Source organism: Rosa chinensis, chromosome 2 (assembly GCF_002994745.2).
Source record: "Rosa chinensis cultivar Old Blush chromosome 2, RchiOBHm-V2, whole genome shotgun sequence".
Lineage (NCBI taxonomy): Eukaryota > Viridiplantae > Streptophyta > Magnoliopsida > Rosales > Rosaceae > Rosa > Rosa chinensis.
The window spans coordinates 57179989-57198531 of NC_037089.1; the positions used below are offsets into that span (position 1 = coordinate 57179989).

An 18543-nucleotide genomic window follows, 5' to 3' on the forward strand; every position below is an offset into this window, starting at 1 on the left:
AGGGAACGGCCAGCTCAAGTGATGTAGATAATTTATCAAATTGATTATAAGAAAGCGGTGACTTTACAAGATTTTGATTTATGAATTTTAGCGTGAAATAATTACATAATTCTAAAAACTTATTATTGAGAAATTATCACCATAACTATGTGCTACAGACCAACTAGTTAGCTATAGTTGACAAAAAAACGGGTGGTAGGTTAAGGGTCAATGTGAGGAGCGTGTAATGCCATTACCTATCCAACTCCCTACAAAACCCGGGCACACTACTCTCCCTCCTCCTCATAATTCCCTCTCTCTCTCTCTCTCTCTCTCTCTACAGAAGGAACGTTTTAGTTGCATTGTGTCATCACATTCAATTCAGTGTCATCCTTGTTAAAATGGCAGCAGAACCAAACAATTCAGAAGCTGAAAGCACGACAAGCAACTCATCTCTATGTTCAGTAGCCTCTTCTCCGTGTTTATCTGGGTTGTTGCAGAGTACTACTCATTCCAACTCACCCTCCAACACTACCAAGAATCCCAAAACAAGTCAGAAAGGTGACTCCAGCTCAGAGCAGCAGCAGAAGTCGCTTAAAAGAGGAAGAGTATCTAGAGATGATAATAACAGCAGCAAGCACCCGGTTTACAGAGGAGTACGAATGCGCAATTGGGGCAAATGGGTGTCCGAAATTCGCGAGCCTCGCAAGAAGTCACGTATCTGGCTAGGCACATTTTCGACAGCGGAAATGGCAGCCCGTGCCCACGACGTGGCCGCCCTGAGCATCAAGGGCAACTCGGCCATTCTAAACTTCCCAGAACTGGCCGGGTTGCTGCCCCGTCCGGAGTCACTCAAACCTCCGGACATTCAAGCTGCCGCGGCCAAAGCGGCAGCTATGGTTCATCTGAGTTCTACCATCACAACATCATCGTCGTCCACATCCTCATCCTCTTCCTCGTCAGAGGGTTTGGAATCCGAAGAGGACCTAGGCGAGATTGTGGAGTTACCCAACATAGAAGACAGCTTCAACTCCGGCGAGCCGGGAAGCGAGTTCATACTGGTGAACGACTCGGTGGATATAGCGTGGCTGTATGGTCATCCGCCATTATTTGGGCTCGATCACAACTTAATTCCAAGCATTACCTTTGAAGAAGATCTAGTGTCTTGGGATATTCAAATGATTACTTAAAGTCTTCAATTGGTGTGCTTTTCTTTTCTTTTTTTCTCTTTTACATTTTGCAAGTTTCTTCGTTTGTTTTGCTACTTTTGCTAACTGGTCTGCAGTCGAAACTGTCACTGTAATATAATTAATCCACACAATTTAATGCTAGTTATGTTTGCCTTTTCTATGATGTAGACAATCTTCTTTCATAATTATATCTCATTTTCTAGAAATTATTCTATACACCGACGGTGCAAGTAACTCAATACTTAAAAAATAATCTCAACTTTTGATATTTATTATTAATCTTATTTTTTAAAAAAAAATGTTAATTTAATGCAATATAACCCTCCTTTCATGTTGGTGCAAGTACACGTCGATACTCATTTTCTAGATGAGTCTTAAAAGGTTCACCAAACTTTGTCCCATTGCTCCACAGTCCACCCATTTTATGTGCATCTGTTAATGGTTTTTGTCTCAAAATGTAAAAGATTCTAGGATTTTAGATATTTTATATGGGATATTCTCTCAGAGTAACCTCAACTCCTATGAGTTATAAATTGTCGTCATAATTACCCCCTAATCAATTACATAACTGCTAGTGGCTCCAATCATGATAATAATGATGATAATTATCACAATCATCAATGAGATCATCTCTCTCTCTCTCTCTCCTTAATCAGATCATCTCTCTCTCCCCTCTGCGTTATGGATGAAGGACTTTGCGTTTAATTCCATATTAAGTAAGTGTTTAATTATTTACCCATTATACTTCATGAGTTCTCCACATGTAACATGAATAAAGTTGATAATAAATATCAAGGATTGAGATTATTTTATAAATGTTAGGTCACTTACACCGTCGGTGCATAGAATAATTTTCATCAAGTGAATTTTCTAATTTCTTCAAAGATTGGATTACATTACATGATTGGGGGAAAATGGGTAATCTCATCACAAACTTTTCAAGGGATTTATTCTCATTCATCTCGTAAGTAAATATATATACTCAATCTCTCAAAATCATATGTTATTTGGTTTCAAAAAGAAAAAGAATGCTAAACTCAGTCTTACCCTTACATGAGTATGTAAGCCATTTTCAGTAATTAATCTGTATTGTAGCAATGTAGCATGACATTTCAATAAGGGCAAATTTCACAAATGGTCACTCAACTATGACTCATTCGACACTTTGGTCACTCAAGTTTCAAATATATCACTTTGGTCACTCAAGTATTATAGTGTTATTCACAAAAGTCACCAAATAGGCATTTTTTTCTCACAACAAAGTGACTTTTGTAAATGAAAGTGTAATACTTGAGTGACCAAAGTGTCGAATGAGTCATATTTGACTGACCAAAGTGACTATTCTCCGTTTCAACAATACATTTATGGTTGAGAGTTACTCTTCCGATTATCAGTTATTTTTTCCTTTTTTAGGATTACGAGGCAAACCTAGTTTAAGACCAATTCTAATCTTTTACAATATATATTAGCGCTATTGGTCCTCAATTCAATAATATTGCGCAAATAGATAATAATTATCTAATTTTTTATTTTTATTTTTGAAAATGGCCAGTGAGCGAAAATATATTCATCAAAAGCCAGAATAGGCCGTTACATACACTTCCGCTGTCATCTAGACAGACAAGAAAATAGTGGTAGTACCCACAATGGTACATAGAAATAAACATACTCATTGTACAATCAAATACCTAGACATAGCGGGATCCCCCTTTGGTACTACGCCGGAGGTGCTAGAAAGATCCGGCCTTCCCAACCTAACTCTTAACCAGTAAAGCTAGTCGCTTAAAGACCTCAATCGGTATACAACTAGAGACACTGAGAATTAAGTCGACAAGACCAAGACCAAATGCTAAAACTAGATGCACAATGTGCGTAGATTGTCCCTGAAAACATAACCTTATTGTAATTTAGACAAAAAAACTAAAAAAACATAGTGGGTGGGCCAAGGGCGAAAGCCTTAGCCCAAATTCGAAACCCAGTAGCTCAAAGAGAAAGCCCAAAACTCCAGGTCCAGTAGGGTTGCTGGTGCAAGCCCAAATCTATCTTCATCGCACGCAGTGGCCGTGTAGCACCTCCGCCGCATCCAGCCGCGCCGACCACATCCTCGCCGGCCGGAACCCAGCGTCCCACACCTACCTACGTCGCTACGCAACTCTACAGCCACCAAGTCGACGTCGGAACAGCAAGAAAACCTCACTGCTGCATAGCCCCTGGGAACCTTACCACCACTCAGTCCATCCGACCCACGTCGCCGCTGCTAGATCTGCAGATAACAATTGTCTAATAACTTTTGAGAGTGTGAATATATGACAATTTACCTAATATATATATATATATATATTTATGCTTAATGTTGCTTATGTTTTGGTTGCTTTTTGGTTTTTTTACTTTTTCTAAAGGATTTTGGCTTCATGTCCCCAATTTAAGTATTATCTTTTTTATTTAATAAATTTCTTTGATTGTCGGAAAAAAAAAAAAAAAAAAAAAAGGCCCAAAATCTTAAATCATTAATATTTTGGTCCTCAATTTAATATCCACTTTCATTCAATATAGATTCGACCACATTTATCTACAATTGAACAATTTTCAAGAGCACATTAACAAAAGAGGCAAGCTTTTCAATGTCCTTTACTTTTCTTACTTTATATAGGAACTTTTTTTTTTGGGAAGAAAAAAAAATACTGTTTATCACGCAATTATTGACTGAAGTGACTCTTATCTTGGTTGGAGACAAAAATGAAACGTACCGTTGGAAGACTTGGAAGTCGTATTGTCATCACCCGCGGCGCAAATGGCTGTGAATTTATCTACGGATCTACCGTTGCAACGATTCCAATTAAGTGATGGATTCAATTTTCTGGTCCTGACTTCATATGAAATACGCAGACAAAAATTTCAACATCACCAATAATTTCTTATGGGGAGCCAGAAGATACGTTGCACTCTCTTATTGGATCCAAATGGAACTCATTTTCTAGGAGAAAAAAGAAACAATAAGAACCATATATGGTGGTTACACTTTCAGGATCATATATATACCGGGTTAAGGGTACCATCTGAGCTACTTCATTCTTTTTTGTTTAATTTCAATGTTATAAGTAAAAGACTAGTTTAACAGTTGGGGTTCCTATGGAAAAAGGGCAATGATTATTCAAATAGTGCAGATTCGAGTAAATAAATAGTTTCTGCGTTGTCACCAAGCTGACATAACCTAGAATTAATGAGTTCGACTCTTTAACAGCTTAACTTATGCAGTTTAATGTTTAACGTCTATAGGATTGATTTTAAATTAATCTAGTCTTTGGGTTGTTGTTATTTTTAATATTGTCTTTGAGTGTGAGTTGTAGATGAATGAATGGCTTGAAATGATCTACAGCCAAGTTACTAATATATAGCATAATAGCAAGACCTTCAAATTTCTATTCTTAATATATTAGTGTGTTTAAAAAAGAATAATTTTATTGTTAGAATGATTGATTGGACTTAAATCACGAAATACGGCTCGATAGATTTAGCGTCTAATTTTAATTATGAATATTGCACTGCATAATCATTTAGAATAAACGGTTTCAATAATGATCTAAATTAGATGATGAAAAATTTTTTTTTTTGGTGTCCCCAAACTTATTTGTGATTAGAGTATTATTATTTTTTTTTTTTTGAGAGAAATAGTCAACCACTTTATTAATAATAAACATAAGAAAAATTACAACTTATAGATGTAGAAACTACATAAGAATATAAAATAACAAGAACAATACTAGATGCAACAAGACATCGGAAATAAAATAATAATAAACATAAGAAAAATTACAACTTATAGATGTAGAAACTACATCAGAATATAAAATAACAAGAACAATACTAGATGCAACAAGGCATCGGAAATAAAACCTAACAAGAGTATTAAGGGATGCAATTAAGCATTTAATGAAGCACCAGACATAATCCGGGCTATGTAAAACGGTACCAATAGTATGGTTGACTATACTTCCACGCAGAAAGATACGTCGAATAGAGGGTAACTTTCTATCAAGGTAACCGGTGGTAGTGTGACCAACCTTGCCTACTCCATGCAAAAAAATACACCGAATAGAGAGCAATCTCCTACCTAAGTAACCAAAGACGCAGATCCAAAATTCATAACAATGTAGGGTCCATAAAAGGTCTCCTGAATCCCAAATGCGAACTCGAACAGCAATGGGCTCATACACCAGTTGCGCAAAACCCCAAGACTGAAGACCCAACCCAAACTCCTACTTGGGCAGTCCAACAGAGCAAAGGCCCAAGTCCACAACCTGCTTTGGGCACCCATCCCTTCCCTGACCACGGCCTCCATCTCTGCTCCACCGCCCTTTGCCGGAGAAGGAGCATCCCAGTACCCCCCGCACTACCTCGCCAGAGAAACTCCACTTGCAGTACCGCCGCCGCTCTCCTGAGAGAAGCATCCACAACCTCTAATAGCTCGATGGCAAACCCACAACAGCCAAACCCTTCAATTCTGACAGATAATCTCGCCGCCGCCAACAATTGTCCACCGCCGCTGAGAAACCATCGGAAACCAGCAGCCAACAACCTCCGCCATCCAACTTCTAGATTGGGTTTCGATGCCGCCATCAAAGAACCTGGGTCCCAAATCCGGATCCGACCCAAGACCTCCATTTTTCCATCGAAACCGAGCCAACCATCCTCACGAATTCACCAGACCGAATTCAACAATGGTTCCCAGGTCATGGCGACTTGAGAGAGTGGGAGAAAATCATGATTCACCACCACAAAAGAAGACGAACACCATGCCTTCATGGAGCAAAACGGACGAAAAGAAGAGACAGTTTGCACCGCTCTCAAGGGGTACGACGCCAGGGGAAGCGCCGACAGTGTTCTCCATCGGACATGTACTCTGTATTATTCTTGAAACTAGCTTTTCTCCACACATACTCTGTATTTTTTTTTTCTGAAAATAAAAAAGAAAACGGTTATTGCAGAGAAGAGATAATGGGAGAGAAGAGTGGGTTGTGAGATCTTTTTTGTTTATTTTTTTAATAAAAATATATTTTGTAAATGTCATAATTATCCTTATGATTTAATAAATTCTCAAAGTAGGGGTCATCATTTGGTCTTTCAGCCCTAAGCTAGCCTAAAGCCCGCCTGGCTCTTGAATTAGGGCACGCCGGCCCGACCCTTTCTCAAATAGGGTAGGATATGGGCCATGCAAATGAAGCTCGGCCCGGCTCATTTGAGCTCGTTAGGTCCAAGCTCGGTCCGGCCCTCTTAGCCCTATTAATTTTCTATTTTTTCTATTTTTAAATATATTTCTTTTTTTTTTCTATAACATACAACTTATCTTTTTTTTTTTTGGTAATTGATTTACAAAACTTTATTTTCTTTCATTATTGTTTTCTTTGTTAAATAACAATTAATTTTGAGATATTTAGAGAGATAGTTAATTGAATATAACCACCTTAACTAATTTTTATAAATGTTAACTTATAAGTTAATTCCAATATGTATATATGTGTGTGTATTAAATATAATCAGCAAAAAACAATGAGTCTTGTATTATCTATATAACCACTTAGCCACATTTTGAGAAAAAAATTAAAAAAAATGTATTTCTTTTTGTTAAAAAAATTAAGGCCCATTTCAGCCCTTTGGCCCTATTCAGAAGGTCGGCCCGACCCGGCCCTAGAGGCTCAGACCTTTCAAGCGGGTAAGGGTTAGCATATTTAAGCCTCGGCCTGATCCTATCTGGCCCTAAATTTTGTTAACTTTGACTAAACCCGGCCCGGCCCGACCTTGAGTTCGGCCATGATGACCCCTATCTCAAATTTTATTAATTTTCTAAGGTCGTTTCTGTCAAAATTTTAATTTTTGGCTAACAAACCCTCTTTTTTTTAATAATAGTATAGATAATATAGATATTGATAAGACACCTGTACATGTTTGTAGATTAGTAGTACTGTACAATAAGTTAAAGGGAGAATTCCACAAATAGTCACTCAACTATGACTCATTCGACACTTTGGTCACTGACGTTTCAAATATATCACTTTGGTCACTCAACTATTACACTGTCAATCACTTAAGTCACCCAAAGAGTATTTTTTATAATTTTTTTAATGAAAAAAATTAACAAAGTGACTTAAGTGATTGACAGTGTAATAGATGAGTGACCAAAGTGATATATTTGAAACTTCAGTGACCAAAGTGTCGAATGAGTTATAGTTGAGTGACCATTTATGAAATTTTCCCTAAGTTAAATATATATACTCTAAGGTCATTTGTTTGAATTTTTCATTCTTTTAATATCACCCTAACTAAAAAATAAATGACTTTAAGCACCCACTTACGGACTTACCCACACTTTTAGGCTAACTAGTTTAACTATATAAGGATAAGACAAATTAACCCGCCCGATTGATGTAGTCACAATTACACACACACATATTATAAACTTAAAAAGCCAGATCCTTTTTTGTTCTGGACAAACCTAAGAAGTAAGAAGCAAGATGATCTGTCAGTTCCTTAGATACAACAACGAATTATTAGAAACTTGAGGTACAAGGAGATATTAATTCGTTGGGGGCAAAGGAAAAAGAAAACCAAACACAGGAAATGAATAAATTTCCTTCCTTAAAGAAAACTTACCCCATATTTTTCTTTCTTAAAGGAAAATTGTTCCTTTTATTATGCAAACCAAACATAGGAAATGAATACATTTCCTTTCCCAAGTCCTCAATTTCGCGAACCAAACTCGGCTTAAGGGAAAGCAAGGAATTATTAGAAACTTGAGGTACAGAGCTCTATTACTGATGTACTCCAGCATGACTTAGCTCATGCTCCTTAATTTCTCAATAAAGTCAGCTGCTTCTTATTAAAAAAAAAAAAAAAAAAGAGATATTAATTTGTTGGGGGGCAAAGGAAAAAGACATTATGGACTTTGGTGGCGATATTATTTTTCTTCTTCTCACAATATTTTCTCTCTGGCCAATTTCTTCTTACATTATTAGAAACTATAGGACCAATGTCACAGCTCACTAATACATCTTTCATTAATGTATTAAAGGACTTCTTACTTGATTTATTCTCATTGCATTTTGGAGATCTTCGATCTCTCACTCTTATAATTTGCATAGTTGATGATTTTATATTCTAAACTAGTCGTTGATTGATGTTTAAAATAAAGAACTTGTATGCATGCTCTTGCACACTTCAAATGAGGTTTAATTTTTTCAGGGATTGTGTATCTTATAGAACAACCCGCCCTTCTCCTTGAATCTTATTGGCTTTTCTTCTTTGACTGCTTAATATAGAAGATGATCGGTTCAATAATGGCGTTCTTGCTTTACTAGCCAGCATCCTTTGCTAGGTCTATCACTTTCCTAGCTAGGAACAGAGGGAGCTAGATCGAAGACAAGCCTAAGAACTCGATCAACAGCCAACTGAATAGGGGTTACCATCACTTCGGATCAAATTATTGCGGTTGGAGAACCGATCCATTGAGAAAAAGGATTACATACACAGAATGATTAGCGCATATATATATATCCTATCCAGAGCGAGGTTAGGGTCACTTTTTGGTCGCATTTCCACATCTCGACCGTTCAGTTTTTAGCTACTAATGTATAAATCATCTCTGCAAAATTTCAACCAAATTGATGGTTGTTAAGGCATTGAACTGCCTTAAAACTAGTACGGTTTAGGTTGGACAGATTCAGTTCGTCCATTGGTTTAAGTGAGTTAGATACCTTAAAGACCATCAATTTAGCTGAAATTTTGCATAGATGATCTATACATTAGTACCTAAAAACTGAACGGTCGAGATGTGGATATGAGACGAAAAAGTGACCCTAAACTCTTACCTCGCTCTACACACACACACACACACACACACACACATTCTGAAGAGAATGTCCGCAATCCAGAAAAAGTGCTGACGTCCGACATTTCTCCACTACTAAGCTCCGACGGCAGCACGTCTCTTGCCGAACGGAGGCCATCAGCATCCCAGACCAGTTTGCAGTGAAGACGAAGGGCAAAGAGATCGAGATCGGAGGTCTGGGTAGTGTGGTCGACTGCAAAGTGGCAGTCCGATCAAGGTCGACTGAAAAGTGGTAGCCGGTGAGTCCACCCAACTGCAAACTGGTCCGGGATGTCCAGAGGGTTCGTCCGTCGACCGCAGCGTAGCCATCACCGCCTTCTCGATGTCGGAAGAGGGACATCCGCACTTTTTCTAGGCTACGGATGTCCTCTTCAGAACCTCTGTGTGTGTGTGTGTATATATATATCACATATTCACATCTTAACCGTTCAGTTTTTAGGTCTTGATGTATAGATCATCTCTGCAAAAATTTCAGCCAAATTGATGATCGTTATGGCTTTCAAAACTGTAATTTTCACGAATGAACCGAATCTGTCGAACCGAAACCGTTCGTGTATAGTGTTGTAAATTGCGGTTTTGAATGTCTTAACGATCATCAATTTGGCTGAAATTTTGCAGAGATGATCTATACATTAGGACCTAAAAACTGAACGGTTAATATGTGAATTTGTGATAAAAAAAAGTGACCAAAAACTAGAAATCCGTACCTAAGCTTAGGTAAGGATGTCCTTAGCCAAGAAGGATTATATATATATAGGGCCCTTCTAGTGAGAGATCCTTTTTTTTTGGGTATTTTATAGGGATAGGCATTAGACCAACTTTTCTATCATATTTTCACATCTTAACCGTTCAGTTTTTAGGTCCTAATGTATAGATCACTTCTGCAAATTTTCAGCCAATTTGATGATCGTTAAGGCATCCAAAACTGCAATTTACCATTATAAACATGAACAGTTCCGGTTCGACAGATTCGGTCCGTTCGTGTAAATTGCAGTTTTGGATGCCTTAACGATCACCAATTTGGCTGAAAATTTGCAGAAGTTATCTATACATTAAGACCTAAAAACTGAACGGTTAAGATGTGAAAATATGATAAAAAAAGTTGGTCTAATGCCTATCCCTATAAAAGACCAAAAAATGATCCCTTAGTGGAAGCCCCATATATATATATATATATATATATATATATATATATATATATATACAGGCCGGTTCTGAAGCGGACGTCCGCACTTTGCTAAAGTGCGGACGGCGACGCAGCAGCGGCGTTCCAGGCGGCGACGGCGGCTCGGGGCTTGGCGGACGGAGGCCGGAGGCTTGGCGGACGGGTCTGGGCAGCGTTCGAGGTCGGAGGAGGTCCGAGTTGCAGGTTCTGGGCAGCAACTCGACCTGCAACTGCAGGTTTTTTGGGCAGCTCTGCAACGACGTCGCCGGCGACTCCACCGACTGCAGACCTCTCCGCCCGACCCCTGGCATCCTTCCGGCAACCTCCGCCGCTCCGTCGCACCCCGAGCCGAGCTGCAGCAGCACCGTCCGCACTTTAACGAAAGTGCGGACGTCCTCTTTGGAACGCCTCCGTATATATATATATATATATATATATATATATATATATATATATATATATATATATCTCTTTTCAGTGACAAACGCCAGTGACCTACTAGCATGAGCTCATGACTATATCCTTGAAGAACCACCATACACCGATCCTACTAGTCGGCAACCAAAATCCAATATATATTAGTTTGGACGTTTGGTTATGTAGAATATAACACTAATGAAAGGGCAAGACCGTTTATTCATAATTAAATTGTCAGTGAATGAAGTCCATGCATGAGACTAGAGCTAGCGTACTCGATAGTATCCTATCCCTATGTCGATCCTAGTCATAGGATTATTAACTGGACAGTATGGTGCGTGGGAGGATAATTATTAACCGGTCGATCTTAAGCTGTACATGTACTATACTCAGGTAATCTTGTAGGTCCGTACGTAGGTGCTCATTTAGAGAATGTACCTACGTACGCTGAACAAGACCAACTAATTAAATTATGGAGTTGGGACCGCTAATTAACAAGTGAAAAAGAGAGGGAAGATGAGCTGGTCTTATTTGCAAATTTACAAATCAATCGCCTTGGCAATTGAGTGTAAACTTTAAACCCTAAACTCCCGAGTTATATAAAGAATTATAAATACTTTTGCGTGTGTAGGATGTAAATATATCCTGAAACTTCGATCGGGGATTGAAACTTAATAAGACTTTTTTTCTGACTATGATCCAGAAGGAAAAAGAAAAAAGAGGAGACTTTACCAATTAAAAGGTTTCTTGCGCATGCACAAACACGTTGCTATAGATCGACATATATATATATATATATATATATATATATATAAACAACTCTGCGGAAGTTGTTCAATTATACAATGTCAACCATCCACCAACACGTTTGATTCATACTGTATACCAATTCGGATGGAGCATTACTCCAAAAAAGGATCCATTAGTTGGCCCCAAAAGGAAAAACAAATCAGAGTATATGAAGCTCGATCGATCTCCATTTGGTGGATTATATTTGGGTACTGAGCCACTGTTGACGTACTGATGACAAAACTGAAATTGGAGGAGCTTATGTTATGTTTGTGCTAGGGTTTATATATATTGATCACCAACTGTCGATAAGTTTTACTTAAAAAACTTTGAAGGATGAGAATCAAACTCTAGCTTTTTAGTGCTGAGATATTTAGGTGCCCAGTACCATGAACTAATTGTGGAGGAGTAAGTGGTGGGTCTTCTAGCATGTCACCTTTTTAATCCTATGAAATGTCAAAGAATAATATTGTTTCTGAACCCTAATTTTCTAAACCCTAAAGATGGTCGAGCACCATTGGGAACTGGACTACACTGGACCCTCTTCTTCCACTAGCATTCTTCTTGGAGGTTGCAAAGATTCATAATCACACAATTGAAGATTATAAATTGAATTATTCATTGTTACACTTACATATCAATCAACTGGATAATTAGCTGTCTCATAATTGCAGAATTGCCCCACTGGTCGGTCACTCCTAATCATCAATTGGCCGATAAGATGATTTTGCATAAATAATTAGCATAATGGGGCAGATTTAGTTGGTATAATGCTTTAATCGATCTTGTAGCTAGCTCATACCATATCCTCTACTGTTGCATACATAGACGGTTGCATTATTATGGTTTGCATTAATAATGGTTAATTATTTACTTGCACATACATGGTTGCTAATATGCTTCAGTGCAATCACTGCAAAATCTGTCTTGCTTAGCATTGATTCGTAGCCTTATGATATGTGGTTGTGTTTATTTTGGGTCTGATTTAACCTGCCTCTAACATAGTTGCTTGACTTGCTTCTGTTGGTTCATAAAACACGACTGAGTATTTCATACATGAATTAGTGAATGTGAGAATGCATGACTGATGGATAGATGAGTAGTCCCTTTTTGGCAACGAAATACAGTAGAACTGTTAAAGTCAAGAATCAGGTGTGTTTAGTGTAAACTGTGTAATGGAATGCATTGGAAAAAGGACCATCTAATTCTTTCTTCATATAATTACAAGAAGCAGTTTGTATCAACTAGCGCCCATGGCCTAATGGATAAGGCGCTTGACTTCTAATCAAGCGATTGTGGGTTCGAGTCCCACTGGGCGTGCTTTCCTCTGTCGGTTTATATTTTTTGTATTTACCTTTATTCTTTCACATTTACGGATTTACCCTCTTCAAACTTGATTTGTTTCTTATTTATTTATTAATCTTTTTTTATTTATTTATTTTTATCAAAACCCTCTTCACACTTGGCACATTCATAATCTTATCATAAGTTTGTGAGCTGTAGTATCATTCCATGCATAATATAGGAGATTAATTCATACTCTTAATGAATTTCTTTTTTAACAAAATTCGCATGTTATATTTGTGAAAAATGATCAATTAATTTCTGAAATTGTAATCTGTGTTATGTTAATTAGTGGATGTCTAATTCTTCTTTTTCACCCTAATTATGATTGATAGCATTGCAAATGTCCGTATTAGCACATTCAAGCAGAACCAATATGAAGGCATAGACTAATGGACGCCTAAATAACTCTTTGTCTTATTGCAAGGACAAGTAATCAGTGTTAAGCACTTATTATGAAATAGTACTTTCCCACTATTATTGGAAAGCTAGGGGCTAGCTACCTTGAATATGTTCCATTACGAGGAAAAAGTTTGATGGAAATTTTGATCAATCTCTATGATTGCATTACGGTAACGCACAAGTCACTTCACTACTCTTGAAATCCGAGTCTTATTTTTTGTCCAGTTTTGGGTACTTCTTGTACTTTTTCGCTTGATGTTGTGTTTTCTTTTTTGTTTTTGTTGAAACAGAATCTTTTATTATTAGAGAAAAATACAACAGATATAAGTATGGTATATAATTATTGTGGATCATCTACAGACATGAAGTTCGGGAATCATAAGTACAGTCCTACAAATGTCGAGGTGCGCTGCCTAAATAATAATGTCAAATAAAAAAAATACATATATGTTCAAGTAAATCCAGAATATGTGTCTAGCCCAAATTCTAAATTACTTGACATAATGGTAATATGGTTAAAATTAGAGATAATATCGAAAAATCTTGGAGATATCCAATCAATGTGATATTATGTTTCTGTGTACAACTCTGATTCTATGCTTTGTAATCCTCTATATAAAGATGCCCCTATTATCAATGAAACTACGACTCAATTCTCTCCCAATTTCAGTTTTCCTTAAACACGTTATCAGCATGAAGTCCTAACACTGAAACCCTAGCAACCACTGCCCCACATATTGAAGCCCCAGATTACAGGAGCCCAGAACCGGGGTCGGATTCCCCAAAACCGGCCGAAATCGCCCAGAACCAGTCGTCGGAAGTTTTTTGTAATTGAACCGCTCAGTTAGCCTCGCCAGCCTACTAGCGCGCAGCCTCCGCACGCATCTGTCGACAGATCTCGACAGCCCCCGCACTCCCTTGCGCACAACCTTCGCACCCCTACGTACGCATCTGTCGACAGATCTCGGCAGCCCCCGCAAGCCCCTGCCGACAGCTTCCGCAAGCATCAGCGCATGCCCGCCGACAGCCCCTGCCGAGCCTCGCACACAGCTCCCCGCAGCTAGCCTTGCTAGCTGTCGACAGTCCTCACCCAGGCCTCTCCCAAGCCCTGCAAGCGCCGCTCAATAGGCCCGCAGCAGCTCCGGCCAGAGACCACAGCCGGCCAGATCGGACAAACTTTTCTGGCAATTTTTCGACACTTTTTTAGAGGTATGCTTTACTAAAAGTTCTTGTTTTTGAGTTTTTTCAATTTATTTTCTTTTTATTGGAGACTTGCAAACTCTTTTCTTCTACCCCCTTTCTTCTTCATAGGGGAGACCAAAGGCCGAACTTTGGGGGTTCGTGCTTACTCCAAGCTTAGAGCTTGTAGAGTTCTCTAAACTTAGAGTTTGTTGAGATGTTATGATCGACCACAAACATATCATTGTTTCGAGCTAATCCAATACCTCTTGGAATCAGATTTCTTGGAAGCGACTATGTTCAGAAATTCTTAATTTCTTCGAAGCGACTACGCTCAGAAATTCTTAATTTCTTCGAAGCGACTACGCTCAGAAATCAGAAATTCTATTATTTTCGTGGTAGCCTTTTTCGCTCCGAAACTAACCCTAATCATTTGTTGTTTTTCAGGATGAGTAACCCGAACAAGTTGAACTTTGTTTCACTGAAGACAACAAGCGCAGGATACAACAAGTGGGTCCGTGATGTGCGCCAGCATCTTAAGGCTGATAGGATCCTAGATACGATCCAAGAGCCAAGTCAGAACGTGCTTACTCCTCAACAAGCTGCCGCTTTTGAAGAGAATAGAGCTACTAGAGAGGCCAATGAAGCTAAAGCCATAATTCTCATGACAAAGCACATGAATGACGTGCTCCAAAAAGAGTACCTCAATGAAGAAGACCCTAGAAAGCTATGGGTAGAACTCGAGCAGCGTTTTGGTAACGTTCGTGACTCCTTGCTTCCTGATTTAGAAGTGAGATGACATAGCCTCCGCCTCTGTGATTTCAAGTCTGTACTTGACTACAACTCAGAATCCTTTCGTATCAAATCTTTGATGGAATTCTGTGGACAGAACATCACTGATATGATGTTGATCGAGAAGACTCTCTCTACCTTCCCCATCTCAGCATTGATGATTGCAAAGAATTATCTAACTGATGTCAATGCCGGACGCATCACAAGATTTCATGAGCTTATTGGAACCATGAACGTAGCTGAAAAGCACGACAACATACTTGTGAAAAACTATAACTCTAGACCCGTGGGAACCAAGTCTATTCGAGAGTCTAACTATATTACTATAGTCACCCCCCTAAGGGAGGGCGGAAGGAGCGAAACCTTAAGGAAATAGACAATTCTGGATGTTTTGATCCATATTCTCGCCCCAAAGAGGAAGGAAACTTCCAAGATAGGTATGCACGGAACCGTGGAGGTCAACTTGTAGAGAGAGAGAGAGAGAGAGGCAGAGCCTCCGGCTATAGTGGTGGCGTCACCAAGGATCATAGCCATCCTAATGCACCCCAAGCGCACCTCGATCAAGGGAGCCTGACCATAATTACACTTGTCTTCGGTGTGGAGCGTCCGAACATTGGGCCAAAGCATGTAATGCACCACAGAATGTTGCTAACGCGTACAAGACGTATCGTGAAGCAAGGGAACCAAATTACATGAGGCAAGAAGATCAAGATGACGATCTCACTCTAAGGGTTGAAGACTTCAAAGGTCAAGATCCAAAGACTGGCGATTTTGATTAAGTCTTTTTATTTTCCAAGAGATGTAATAGGTAATTGTCATATATTTTTGTAGAAGATGCCAATGGTTTAGTGTTTCTTCAAAGTAGGCTCACCCAAAGTAAGTGTGATATCTAAGAAGGTTTTAAGATTAGTGGTACTTAAGCGAGCCTTGCTCCACCAACATCTCTCTACTCATCTGGTCACATTTATTTTGGAGCTACCACAAGAAGTTAGACGACTACCATTGTTTTGCATTAGCTAGCATTTTAGATTAGATTTTCTTTGGTTAACGAGACAATGATGTAACTCCGTTGGGTTATGAATAAAATTTCGAGTTCTTTTCATTATGACTCCATTTTGATTATGAGCATATTCCATTGTGACTACGATGGATGGGCCATCAGTATTAGTTCAACGTCATGGATTAGCCTAAGTTCCCCTTGCCAAATGGCACCTTGATTACTGTCACAGAAACTCTTTACGCTCCTAGGGCAAATTTCACCCTATGAATAGCCAACGGATTCCATGACAAAACTCATGTAGAGAACGAAAATGAGTTCCTTTGCAATACCTTTAATGATTGCGAACAAAGGTGCATCTTAGAGAAATTTATGTGTCTCTCTAGTGGACTTTATGTCACTATTCGAGCTATTAAATCCAATAAAGTCATAAGATAAGATCTCTTAGATTTAGACACATATTGGCTTTGTCATGATAGGATAGGTCATCCTGATCATGATATGATGATCCGTCTACTAAAGACTTTACATGGACATCCATTCTTTCGAGCGAAACGAAGCACGAATCAAAGGTTGATTCCTAGACTAAGTATGACTGCTGCAGCTGCCTATGGCGCCACGGATGTCCACCAACAAGCTAGGGCCGGCACAATCCCTATCCATGATGCCATGGATGGTGTCCATCATGGTGATGCTACAATCACCAACTTTGCTTTAAATAGCGTTTTTGACGCTTAGGCCTAACCAAAATCTTCATTGGTTACTTCAAAGGCATCTAGCTCGTTTTACAAAGTCTGTTCCTTAGGACTGAGACCATCTAATGCAAATGATATGAAAATACTCATTTTGTTCTTACATAGAATCCATGGGGATTCTGTGGACTGATTCAACCAACTTGCGGACGTTTAAATATTTCAAGATGTTGGTTAACACGCAAACACGCTGGTCACATGGCGTGTCATTGTCTATTTGTAAATACTGCTTATACTACACTCCTAGCACATATCATATAACGACGGGCTCACTCCCCAGATCATCCTATTCAGTCAATTAGAGTTGATAATGCTAGAGAGTCTACATCGAAGACTTTCGATTGTTATTGCATTGGGACTGATGTTGGACATCATATTCCCATGAACACACCCAAATGGTCTCTTGGAAATGACTACGATGGTAGCCCGGACATTGATAATACTCACCAATCTCCTTATTTCCGCTTGGGGTGATGCAATATCGCATGCAACTATGCTAATTCATCCACGACCCACCGCCACTCAATCTACCTCTGCATTATAACTAGTGACTGGGTACCAGTATCGTACTTATGCATATTTGAGTGTGTCATTTATGTGCCAATTGCGTCATCGCAGCGCCCTATGATAGGTCCTTATAGACGAATGGGTAACTAAGTTGGATTTGAGACTCGAACAATATTCTGCCACTTAATGCCCTTGCTAGGCGATCTCCTTACTGCTAGATTTGCGAAGGGATAAAAACAGTTCAGTCCCTGTCTTTTCAATTTCACACGTTTACTCCCTCATCTCTCAATTTTGAACCAATAGGTCCATTCCGTCGAAAAACTCTATTAAAATGTCTATTATACCCTCAATTCATCTTTTTTCTTTTTCTTAATTTTTTCCAATTAATTAATTAAATTTTTTTTTTGAAAAGATTTTTTTTTCTTTTGTTTTGTTTTGTTTTTTTTTTCCTTTTCCCATCTATTCGATTTCGATTTCACTTTCCTCAATTGAATCGAATGGAAAGTGAAATCGGAATCGAATAGATGGAAAAAGGAAAAAAAACAAAAGACAAAAAAATCTTTAAATTTTTTTTTAATTAATTAATTAAAAAAATAAATTAAGAAAAAGAAAAAAGATGAACTGAGGGTATAATAGACATTTTAATAGAGTTTTTCGACGGAATGGACCTATTGGTTCAAAATTGAGAGATGAGGGAGTAAACGTGTGAAATTGAAAAGGCAGGGACTGAACTGTTTTTTCCCTGAAAGTTCAGGGAGTAAACAGTATTTAACCCATTTGCGAATTATCACTTTGATGAGACAATCTTCCCGCTGTTAGGGGGAGATAAGAACACGGATGTTTAATAGGAACGACATGATTTATTGTGGTCTATCCCCACTATGTCTCATTTCGATCCCTGTTAAAGTGACGGAATCACACATATCTGCTGCAAACATGCTTGCAAGGATGGACGTCCCTACGAGAGGACGTAGCGTCACTCTACACGGAGGCAGGCATGACGCCAATCCCATAAAGAGTGGCACTCTCGCGTTACAAGCCACGACCCCAGCTAGGATGCCTGGGAGTCCCGTGGGTTCGAAGGATACTTTGGCACAACCCAATCCTTGGATCATTGACATTCAAAATCCGTCTCATGAGTATCTTCC

The 18543-nt window shown here is 38.8% G+C and overlaps 1 protein-coding gene and 1 non-coding gene across 2 annotated transcripts; both read left to right on the plus strand.

Moving 5' to 3' along the window:
• The first annotated feature begins 250 nt into the window (after nucleotides 1-250).
• LOC112189002 (ethylene-responsive transcription factor TINY) lies at nucleotides 251-1351 on the plus strand. Its single transcript, XM_024328254.2, has one exon. The coding sequence runs from the start codon at nucleotides 381-383 to the stop codon at nucleotides 1167-1169; it is 789 nt and encodes a 262-aa protein (XP_024184022.1). The 5' UTR covers nucleotides 251-380; the 3' UTR covers nucleotides 1170-1351.
• Nucleotides 1352-12669: 11318 nt separating this feature from the next.
• On the plus strand, nucleotides 12670-12742 carry TRNAR-UCU. Its single transcript has one exon. It is a non-coding gene; the product is annotated as a tRNA-Arg (tRNA).
• Nucleotides 12743-18543: the final 5801 nt, after the last annotated feature.